General features: G+C 44.7%; 1 protein-coding gene across 1 annotated transcript; it reads right to left on the bottom strand.

The window, feature by feature from the left end:
- Positions 1–902: 902 nt before the first annotated feature.
- CRYBA1 (crystallin beta A1) lies at positions 903–6,624 on the bottom strand. The gene is made up of 6 exons (XM_037809560.1): positions 6,594–6,624; positions 5,097–5,161; positions 3,946–4,064; positions 2,698–2,839; positions 1,455–1,597; positions 903–1,050 (listed from the first exon to the last, which is right to left on the bottom strand). The coding sequence occupies exons 1-6, from the start codon at positions 6,622–6,624 to the stop codon at positions 903–905; spliced, it is 648 nt and encodes a 215-aa protein (XP_037665488.1).
- Between the last annotated feature and the right edge of the window lie 5,214 nt (positions 6,625–11,838).

Raw genomic sequence — 11,838 nt, 5'->3', positions numbered from 1 at the left:
CAAATAGTCAAATATACACAGAATTTAAGTCCTGAATGTGCCATGGTCATAGATCATGTTTTGGTTTTTTGTTTGTTTTTTCATACAGGTTATGAAGTACTTTAGAATTGGTGTTAATTGAGAACAGTCAGATGTGAGAGCAGCTATTCTGACTTGGCAGGGCACCGAACCTTGTGCTCTTCAATTGAAATAAGCAACTGTAATTGAACTAAGCAACTAGAATGTTAAATTGGATTTACTTATTGCTTTATGTAGAAATATATGGTGATACATATTTGAGAAACTTCCTAAGTTTTCTCAGCACTGGTTTGTTACAAGATGAAAAAAATTGATGCTAACATCAACATTATTGGGAAAAGCAACAGCCTGCCACACCTTCAGCAGGTCTAAGTGTTTTCAAACACAAATAATTTATAGTGGACTGTTAACCTACTTCCCTGTGTTTCTTGCTTGTTATTTATCTTTGCTAGTAAATGAATATTGCTTTGAAGACTCCAGGAAGGAGAAAGAGTAGAGGATGGGGAGAAAAGACACAAAAACATTTACCAGACATGTGTGTGCCATCATAGGGCCTGATAATTGGGTTATGTACTTTAATATTCTTTGAGTAGGGAATAATTATCTTAGGCCTAATAAGAGTGACTTGAAAGGACACAAAAGGGAATTCGGGATCTTACTGAAGCTTGTTTTTAAAAATACTCAGCCACCTAAGGGTGATTTGTATAAAGCACGGTGGTTAATACAGTCTACTTATTTTCTTAAATGACATTTATTGTGGATTTCAGCAGCTAACATTTGGAAGCAATGAGCAGAACATAAAATTCATTCTAGAGAGCTTGAAAGCAAGTGCTTAAGCAAGGTCTCATGCTTGAGGAATACTCTTTCTTGAAGCTTTTAATCCACTACTGTTGGATACGGCGAACTGATTGGATCTGGGAAGTCTGGGCGTGAGAACCCCACTCTCTCCAGTGTTTATAGTCTCCTCCATGATGATCACATTCCAAGATATATTGATACCCACGGTATCCAGGATATTGGTAGCAAACCCAACTAGGAAATTCAAAACACATTGGTTTATTCAAACTAGTTAGAAAGCAAGTCACAGTCCCAAACCTGAGCCTCTTCCTCAACACCACAATGGTACAAGATGCTTTCAGGCTTAGGAAACAATATCACATCCTAAATGTCAGGCATGACTGCAAGCATAACAGCCTCAACTAGTTAAAAATTAAGCTTGATGCTTTAAATGCTTTCAAAGAGGAATGGCTGGGGAAGAAAAAAATCTTATGGTAGTTAGTACCAAGAACTTGAGATTCAAAATTAATAACTTGAATTTGATATCCATACCAGTATGATAAGTAAGGTCTGATTAAAACATTGGTGTATTCATATTCAAAGGCCTACACTGCATGAGGTACTTAGAAATGTATTCCAAACCCTGTTTTTGCACTTACGCTCCACATTGTATCTTCATTGAACCAACTTCGTTGTTGAACCATCCCATGGCTTGCAAGGATGGGTAGTCATCACAGATCTCCCACTGGCGTCCAATAAAGTTTTCTTTCTCAAAGATGGTAATCTTAGACTCCTTATGATTCTGTAATCAAGAAATTTAAAAAATACAAACACTAGTGTTAGTATTATGGCTGTCATAATTCTTTAATTGCCATATATTTTTCTAATTGGAAATACTTCCAATTTAAAAAGGAAAGTAAATGGTCATTGTACAAAGATTCAGGGAATACAGAAATTTATAAGAAAGTCACCCATGATCCTGTTTAATCCAATTTAATACCATAACATATAAAATACACAAATAACCCAATCAATACTTTGTAAAAATACCACCAATGAAGACAATAGGACAACAGAAAAAAATAGTTTCAACACCCAGCCAACCTGAGGGATTAATATTCACTAATGTGGAAAAAGATCCCACAAGTTAATAGGAAAAGAAAGCACATAACATTTATATGTCGGAAATAATCTAAGTGCCCAATAGGGCATTGGTTGAATAAGTTGCTTTTATGTAGAATACCAAACAGGAATCAGGGCAAAGTATATTCTTGGTGTAGATCTGTTACCTTTTCCACTAGAATTTTGTTAGGATTTAAAACTGAGGTGAGGTCATTAGTAACGAAAATCATGAGAAAATCATGATACAGACTGACTATTTGGAAAGGTTCTAGTCCAGGCACACTCCTAACACGGGTCATTTTCAACATATCCCTGAAGATTGTCTTGCTTCTACTTGAACTCTTCCAAAGATTTTTTTTAGAAGCATCCTAGCCTGATGCATTATCGGATAATGCTTAATGTTGGAAATAAGATTATTATGAATCAAAACAGAGAAATTGCCTGCCTCTTTAGTCATTCCTACTCAGGGTTACTCAGCATAACCAGGTTTCTGGAGTAAATTTTAGTTACACAGAATGAATTTTAACTGGCCAAGGATTTACTTTTCTATCGTTCTTTTGAAGAACTGGGCTCTTAAGTAGCCACTTCCTGCCACTAAGGGGGCCCTTGTCGTAAGAGAAAACTCAAATGGCAGGCTTATACACAGAGGGGAGTAGTGTTTTTCTTTTCGCTTTCTCCCTTTTCCTGCCACATTGCAGCATAATTTATGAGACTTAAATGTTGGTCCACCAGCTCCCTCTCTTCCCCCATCCCCCACATGTGGAAATTTCAGAGACTTACAGCTGAACAGATGGGACGGAAGGACATGAGACGCTCAATGTGGTAGGCATTACTCCCGCTCCAGGCATCCCAGCGAGGGTATTCTCCTCTCTCCAGGATAAACTGTTGCCCACAGAAGCTGGTGTGCTCATAACCGATCCAGCTGCCAAAGACAGGTCATGGTGGTCAGGGTGTTCAGAGCCTTCGTGGCCTCAGGGAGAAGGCATCTTTTGTTTTAGATTAGTTAGTGGGATAAGACATCAAGCCAATCCCAATAGAGCCATACAAGGTAATAACTTTATCACAAAAGGTAGGGATTGAGCTGGCAGCTGCATTAACCAGGTTTGTAAATGTGATACTTGTTTTAGGATTATCCGCTGAAATGGTCCATTTCATTGGCCCAAGTAATGGGCATTAGCAAAGCCAACCTAAAATTAAATTTCCCCTCTCCAAGTCACCTCATTCTCTTCTTTAAGCTCCTGGTTCAGGATATAGTGACTATTGCTTTAGCTCTAGCCAATTCTTGTTGGCTTCTTCTAAGATAGTGGAGGGACACCTTATCAATAGAAACACCAAGTCAATTTTTCATAGTCTGAGCTCAGTATTTGATGACACGTTAAAGTGTTACTCCTAAAGGATTGAAGAGCTCAATTTTGATGATAAACTTGTGGGAGCCTATCCACATGCAAAGCCAGTTCTGCCGAGCCAAAGCAGAGTCCTTTTCCTATGTGCTTTTGGGCTGATGACATAGGCCCTGACTAGCTTTTTAGTCAGAATACAAAAACAAGAGTGGTGTCTCCCCCTGCCAAGGAGATTAATCAACAAGAAGCCCCTGGAAGACTAACTAGGAACTAATGTGGCTCTCAAGTCCTGGGGTTGAGTTCCCTTTTACATAGAAAAATTACCAGGTAGTGTCTGCTCTCGGACATGCAGGAGGGGAGAAGTTAGCGGTAGATTGCGGAGGCCTTCAGCTGGACAGTTGCCTCTCTATTCTCTACAGGCAAGAAAAGGTCAAGGGTCCCATTCTGAAGAAATCCTAAGTAGCAGCTTTTGGGCTCAAATCTAGTACCAAGCCACTAAGAACTTCGTGTTCCTTCTACCTTCAGGTTACTAAATTACACATCTAGTGATATCTTTTGAAATCACTTCAGTACCAAGGCCTCTCTCCCAGAAATGGTCAGAAGCTCGGGAACATCTTTCTTCCCCCTTCCCCACCCTTACAGACCTATGTCTGAAGGGACCTGAAGTTCTGCTGAAGTCCATACTCACGCGCCACATTCCACTTTGAGAGACCGGACATTATCAAAACTGCACTCAGAGACATTTGGGCAGGAGCTGGTGAACTCCATCCTCTTGCCCTGGAAGTTCTCCTGGTCATAGATGGTTATCTGAAACGGGATTGAATAGAGCAAGAGAGCTAGAACCTGGTACACCAGGAAGAACAGAGGCCCAGGTCAGCAGCTTTCTTGTGTCTGACCCTGTGTTTTCTGTCACAAACTGTAGCCCAGGATGTTCAGGGTCACGTCATATTGGCTTGTTGATGTCTTTTCCAGTGTGGACAGGGTAGGAAGGGGTTCGAATTAAGTCCACTGGTTGGTAATGTTCACATACTAGGGATGAAGTGTGGGGGGATTGGTTTCTTATAGGAATTGTCTGCCAGGAATGACAGCTAACCCAATGGATGGACCAAGGATTTGGGGGTTTTCTTAGCTACACAGGCTCTCATTCCACCACTGTGGCCTGGAGGCCAGGGTTCTGGGAGTCCTGGAGCAACCTGTGGATTATTTTCTTAGCTTCTTCAGCCATACCCACTATAGAAACCTAAAATGTAAAGGGAAAGTTGTGATAAATTCCTTACCTTGAACTAGAACTTGGCCTTGGGCCTGGCCAGAGAAGAGAGGCAACCCCCAAAGCTGTGTACTGGCCTCAGAATTGATCTATTGAAGACACTAGGAGGTATGGTGGGGGATCAACGAAATGCCTGAAGATCAGCCACCAGCCACTTGAGCCTATGATTCAAGTTGGGTATCAGGAGACCTGGGTTCTAGCACTTATTTGGATGGTGGCAAGTATCTCTTCATTTCTGCCCCTTCAGTTTCTCCATGTGAGGCACCTCTGGACTGTTCTGTTTTAAGGTGGTTTTTGCTATGTGCAGGAGAGAGAGTTGGCCTACAAAACTAGGTATCATCTCCCACCCATCATGGGCCTCTGGGGCCATCCTTCCTCTGTTGCAACTGAGAGATCCTTCCTTCAACAACATCTGCACCTTGGGTGGACCTTGCTTATGTTTTCTTGGTGGGTTACTGCCTCATGGAAAAGCACAGCCTCACAGCCCTGGGGCCTGCTCTGCGGCAGTATCTCACCCCCTGCCCTGTTGGATCTCAATTCCTCAATTTTCCATGTGTTGGGGATGGGCTTACCTTCCATGGCCCCAGGGACCCTGGCATGGGATTGGTCTGAGCCATCTTGGTGGTTGGAAGGGTTTCTGGAAGAGAAAATACACACCAGTGACATGGCCTCTGGTACAGAGGTTGATGGGTGAGGTGAGAGAGCACAAGGGAAGGGAAAGAAGGCTTGAAGTCAGATAAACCTGTGGTTGGGATCCTGGCTCTACTGCTCACTGGCCGACCCTCAGCGTTTCCATCTGTAAAGCTTCTGCATGCAGGTTCGTTGCAAGGATTAAAGTAATAATGCAGGTAAAGCACTGCCCAGGCCTTCTGACTTCTGCATCAGCCTAGCTCCTGTCCTCCTTGTTCTGGGCCTCCAAGAACCCCTTAACCAGCAGCAGCATGGCCTCAGCCTCACGTACCCAAATATAAACTCCTTGGCAGCCATCTAATCCAGACCCCACATTTTACTAGCCTCCTAGGCTGCAGGGCCAGGGCTCCACCAGGACCCCACTCCCCAGCCTCCATCACAGTCTCAGCCTCACCCAGCAACTCGGAGCTCTTGGCTGGGTGCAGTGCATGGCCCTGCTACCACCCCCTCCTTGCTTCTCTGTCTTCAAGACCTACCCTACCTGGCCTCACTCCTCAAAGAAACTTTCCTGCCTTCCTTGGCCTGCAGCAACTCGCTTTCTCCCTGGATTTCTAGCACGCATCACAGCCCTGATCTGTGTTCTTACTGAATCTGTCCTGTGTGAGCATCTCAGAGGTGGGGCCTGGGGTCCCCTGGCTGGCTGGCGTAGCACCATGCCCAGCACGCGTTGGAGGGCTGCTGGAGAACACTTACTGAAGGAAAGCGAGGGGGGAAAGAAGGCAATAATAGTAACAATGGCTCACTCTATGTCAGGTGCTGCTCTGAATGCTTTACCTGCATTAATGCAGATAATTAATCTTAATTAATCTTCATTACAGTCCTATGAGGTAAGCACCATCGTTATCCCCATTGTACAGATGAGGATACTCATAGGGGTTTGGTAGAGAGAAAGATGGTAGGAAGCATCAAAGAAAGAAGGACAGGAGGGATGGAGGGAAGGAGGGAGGGGAGAGGACCCGGCTGTGGGCATCGGGTTTCTTGATGCCATTCATGGCCCTTCCCTCCAACTGGTGTGGGGCCCAGCACCTGATGCCTGTAAACTTGAACGTATCTTTCCATTCTGAATCTCGGAGTGAGCAACAGTTCCCAGCTCCTGCCCCTACACTTTCTCCCTCTGATGCCCCAGGAGGCTGCTCCTTTCCTAGGGCCCCACAGCCCCCTCTCCCCTAGCCATGGTTGCCAGGTCGGTGGTTATTGCCATATAAACAATTCCTCTTGGGGTGGCAAGAGGAGAAGTCTGCCTCTCTCCAGAGCTCCTCATTGTCTCTAGCCTCCTAGAAGGTTCTGACCACAAGGCAGCACAACTGGGCTTCCTCCTGGGGGTGTCTCGGCAGGGGAAGGAAGGGAAGGGTGAGGGCTTCCCCGGAGGCCTTACTCACCCAGCTCCTGCTGCTCCGCCTGGGTCTCCATCTGGTGTCACTTCCTCTGTGGTCCTTCTCTTTATAGCCCCAGGGCCAGGGGCCTCTGGCCCTGTCAGCACTCTGCTTTCCCTCTGCTTTTGTTCCCTCTGATCCCCAGAGCTTTGGTGGCTGGGCTACTGGGCAGGCGCGCCTTGGGGCTTTGTTCAAACCAGGGACATAGAAATCCCGGGGAGGCCCCCGCTCATCAGGCTGTGGCTGCTGCGGGCTTGTCCTCGGAGGTGAGGACAGGAGGTCTCTGCGGTGAAGGTTTTTCTGCTATCCCTCTCCAGGGTCTCTCTGTAGCTGTTTTATTAAACATTTATTCATTTTAATTTTGCAGTTTTCTTTTAAAATTTTGGAGTCCCTAAATATCATTGGGTTTTAAATATGTTGTTTTAGACCCTTGGACATCCTACACGCCCAAGGATTGTGCTCTTATGGATAAAATGGCTTCTCCCTGGAAGTTCAGGGTAGTTGGTCAGGTAGTGTGGACCCTGGGTCTCCTCTCTAGGAGCCCTGAAGAGGAAGGTGTGTTGTTCAAGCAGCACAGCCTCTGTGGGGGGCAGGGTGGTATGATGTGTGGGGAGGGCTTCGAGCCAGGCAGATGTGGAGTCAGGTTCCAGCTCCCCTGGCTGGGTGACTTTGGGCAAATCACTCATCTTCAGAAAAGGAGATAATATCTGTCTGACACATTGTAGGTTTATTACTACCTATTATCCTATTCTATTTCTGGCGATAGATACCATAGAGAATCTCATAGCAGCTTGGAGAAAGGAAGAAACTTTCTCCAATAGAGTTCTCCCCTGTCAATCCCTCAAGGCTGTGACTCAAGCATGATGAGCTGGCTTAGATATATTATGTCCCCCCAGAAGCCATGTTTTAATCCAATCTTGTGGGGGCAGATTTATTAATCTTTCTGATTAGGGCATGACCTCTTGATTGAATGTTTCCATGGAGATGTGACTCACCCAGCTGTAGGTGAAACCTTTGATTAGATTGTTTCCATGGAGAAGTTACCCTGCCCATTCAGTGTGGGCCTTAATGAAATCACAGAGTCCTATAAGAGCTCACAAACAGAAGGAGCTTTGTGCTGCAGCTGAGAGAGTCTTTTGGAGAGATGCTTGGGAGCTGACGCTTGCTGATGCTTAGAGATGCTTGGAGGTTTCAGAAGGACGTTTGGAGATGCTTAGCTAAGAGATGCTAGCCTAGAGTTTGCTCCAGAGAAGCTAAGAGAGAGACAGGCCCAGAGACATTTTGGAAAATGCCATTTTGAAATGCAACCCAGGAGCAAGGGGTCAGCAGACGCCAGCCACGGTGGCTTCCCAGCTAACAGATGTCTTCCAGATGCTATCGGCTGTGCTTCAGTGAAGCTATCCTCTTGCTAATGCCTTCATTTGGACATTTTCATAGCGTTTGGACTGTAAATTTGTAACCTAATAAGGACTCAGGCAAGATGGCGGCATAGAGAGGAGTGGAAGCTAAGTAGTCCCCCTGGAACAACTACAAAAAACCAGAAACAACTAGTAAATAATCCAGAATAACTGCGGGGGGACAAACGAGACCATACACTCATCATACACCAACCTGAATTGGGAGGAATGCCCGAGAACACAGCATAAAATCTGTAAGTAAAACCTGCAGAACCAAGTCGTGAAACCCCCTCCCCCATAGCCCGAGCTGCAAAGCCTCGTGGTGCCAGAGAGAAGCTCTCTCCCAGCAAGCGAATACAGCTCAGCTGAGCTCCAACTGGGGTTTTAAGTAGCAAGCGTGAACTGCTCACTACAGGTACGAATCCCCAAAAAACAGACAGAGGCTTTGGGTGACGACTGACCTGGGAGAGCCGGAGGGTCACCTTGGACTGGGTCTGAAGGGGACTATCTGTTTCTTTTTTGGCTCAGTGGAGAAAGCCCCAGTCATTTTCAGTTTCCAGGGCTGTGACTCGGGGAAGGGTGGAGACAGCACAGGCAGAGAGCAAGACCATTGAAATGCTAATGACCTCCACCTCAGGGGTCTGTCTTCTCTAGGAGGAAAGGGGTGGGGCCCTTTCCATTCAGAACCAGACCCCAGAGCCTGGGGGAACAGGGCCATACCTCCTCACACCAGTCAAGAATTATAGGCTAACAGGCATCACCTGCTGGGCAGAAAAGCCTAGTGACCCGAGGCATCAAAGGGTGGAGCAATTTTCTAAGACACACCCTCAGGGAAACCAGATACTGAATATTTCTTCCCTCTGGGACCTGAGCCTGTTCTGATCTGGGAAAACCTGATTTGGATAACCAAGGAAACCATGCCTAGACAACAGAAAATTACAACCCACACTAAGAAAAACAAAGTTATGGCCTAGTCAAAGGAACAAACATACACTTCAACTGAGATACAGGAATGTAAACAACTAATGCTAAATCAATTCAAAAAGTTTAGAGAAGATATTGCAAAAGAGATAGAGGCTGTAAAGGAAGCACTGGTCATGTATACGGCAGAAATCAAAAGTTCAAAAAAACAACTAGTAGAATCTGTGGAAATGAAAGGCACAACACAAGAGATGAAAGACACAATGGAAACATACAACAGCAGATCTCAAGAGGCAGAAGAAAACACTCAGGAACTGGAGAACAAAACACCTGAAAGCCTATACGCGAAGGAGCAGATGGAGAAAAGAATGAAAAAATATGAGCAACGTCTCCAGGAACTCAAGGATGAAACAAAGTACAATAATGTATGTATCATTGGTGTCCCAGAAGGAGAAGAGAAGGGAAAGGGGGCAGAAGCAATAATAGAGGAAATAATTAATGAAAATTTCCCATCTCTTATGAAAGACATACAATTACAGATCCAAGGAGCGCAGCGTACTCCAAACAGAAGAGATCTGAATAGGCCTACGCCAAGACACTTAATAATCAGATTATCAAATGTCAAAGACAAAGAGAGAATCCTGAAAGCAGCAAGAGAAAAGCAATCCATTACACACAAAGGAAGCTTAATAAGACTATGTACGGATCTCTCAGCAGAAACCATGGAGGCAAGAAGGAAGTGGTGTGATATATTTAAGATACTGAAAGAGAAAAACCGCCAACCAAGAATCCTGTATCCAGCAAAGCTGTCCTTCAAATATGAGGGAGAGCTCAAAATATTTTCTGACAAACAGACAATGAGAGACTTTGTGAACAAGACACCTGCCCTACAGGAAATACTAAAGGGAGTACTACAGGGTGATAGAAGACAGGAGTGCGTGGTTTGGAACACAATTTTGGGAGATGGTAGCACAACAATATAAGTACACTGAACAAAGGTAACTATGAATACGGTTGAGAGAGGAAGGTGGGGAGCATGTGAGACACCACAAGAAAGGAGGAAAGATAATGACTGGGACTGTGTAACTTGGTGAAATCTAGAGTATTCAACAATTGTGATAAAATGTACAAATATGTTCTTTTACGAGGGAGAACAAGCAAATGTAACCTAATAAACCCCTTTATAAAAGCCAATCCATTTCTGGTATTTTGCCTAATGGCAGCATTAGCAAACCGGAACACATCATAAGAGCCCCCTTTTCTCAAAGCAAAAATGAGTGTCAAGGTCTGGTATACATGAACATATTTGCAAATACGTACAGAACATCCCAAACACATGTCTGAGACCACCCCAAGGCCATTTCTGCTGCCAATTAATTAGTGATGTTTGGCAAGGGACAGAGTCGTTCTGGGCATTATGACAGACTCTGGCTGGTTGGTGAGTGTAAGGGTTTAAGGCACCAGTTGTCTATGGCTGGTGGTTCTCACTTTTTCCTTCTCTTCTTCCTTTCTTCCCAACCCAGGATTGGACTTGCAGGGAAATATTTGTTTGGTCATTTGTTCATTCATTCCCTTACTCCTGGACCAGCTTAGGTACCTGTGCTGGTTTGGAACTGTTATGTACCCTGGAAAATGTCATGTTCTTTTAGTCCATTCTTGTGAGTGTAGACCTATTGTTGGTTGGGACCTTTTGGTTAGGTTGTTTCCATGGAGATGTGACCCAGCCTATTCAGGGTGGGTCTTAATCCTTTACTGGAGTTCTTTTAAGAGAGTTCATGGAGAGAGAGATGCTAAGAGAGAAAGAAAATGCCCTGGGAGAAGCAAGAAGGACCCACAGAAACTGAGAGAGCCAATTTGAAGCCAGGGTCCAGGGGAGAAGGACCAGCAGACATCGCCATGTGCCTTCCCACGTGACAGAGGAACCCTGGATGCCAGCAGCCTTTCCTCAGAGAAGGTATCTTCCTCTTGGTGCTCTAATTTGGATATTTTCATGACCTTAGAACTGTAAATTTGTAACCTAATAAATCCCCATTGAAAAAGCCAACCCATTTCTGGTATATTGCATTCTGACAGCTTTAGCAAATCAAAATAGTATTCCTTTCATGGTACTAAATGCTGTAGGAATTACTTTAAAAACTTGATATTGGTCTGTAAGGAGGGGAACAGAGGCACTTGGGGCTCAGGTATAGAAACAGATTTTCACAGCATTTCTTTCTGTAATTTTTGAATTTTGAATGATGTGAACATATTTTCTACTAAACAATTAAAGCTGTTTTTGAAAAAGAAATTGATTGCTCCATTATCTGCCTCTTCCACCAGACTCCATGCTCTCTGAGAGCAGGGGCCTCATCTGCTATGTTCATCATTACATCTTCAGCCCTGAGTGCTACTGCTAGCTCACTAAATAGTTTTTGAATGAAAGAATGAATGAATGAATGACATCCAATGACTGGACTCTGTGCTCTGGGAGCATAGGGTTATCCATGGCAGTCCTTGCTACTAAAAGTGCCCAGGTGAGCTTGGCTCCCTTACACTGCTGTCTCTGGGAAGGTGCCACGTTGCTGGTATTTTGCATAATGGCAGCAACCCTTGGGAAAGTTGCGGAAGAGAGTGACTGGTGGCTGCAGGATGGACAGGTATTGGGGGAGGTGGGGCTACGGCAAAATGGAGTTTGACTGAGGCTCTGGGCATCTTGAGAGGCCCTCCAGGAGCCTTGGAAAAAGGTTGCCACAAGTTGCTTGTTTGTGCTGTGTCTGTGTTTCATACACTCTCAGCATCTTCATTTGGAAGCTTTACACACTTCTGAAATGTTGGTACAATGAAGACTGTTTTAGCTAATTTTTTATTTTTGTGGGAGAGCAGAGCTTTTATGCTTGATTGAGAAGCCCAAATACACATGCATTAGACTGTGGAGGAAAAAATATCAGGGTTAC

This window comes from Choloepus didactylus, chromosome 18 (genome assembly GCF_015220235.1).
Source record: "Choloepus didactylus isolate mChoDid1 chromosome 18, mChoDid1.pri, whole genome shotgun sequence".
Lineage (NCBI taxonomy): Eukaryota > Metazoa > Chordata > Mammalia > Pilosa > Megalonychidae > Choloepus > Choloepus didactylus.
This window is presented reverse-complemented; position numbering and strand designations above follow the sequence as displayed.

What these genes read in the sequence shown, in the direction of transcription:
- CRYBA1 (XM_037809560.1), bottom strand. Translation starts at nt 6,624, where the DNA reads ATGGAGACCCAGGCGGAGCAGCAGGAGCTGG. An exon ending in GGCGGAGCAGCAGGAGCTGG is followed by an intron (nt 5,162 to 6,593) that starts GTGAGTAAGGCC and finishes TTTCTCTTCCAG; the next exon opens with AAACCCTTCCAACCACCAAG. An exon ending in GGTCCCTGGGGCCATGGAAG is followed by an intron (nt 4,065 to 5,096) that starts GTAAGCCCATCC and finishes ATCCCGTTTCAG; the next exon opens with ATAACCATCTATGACCAGGA.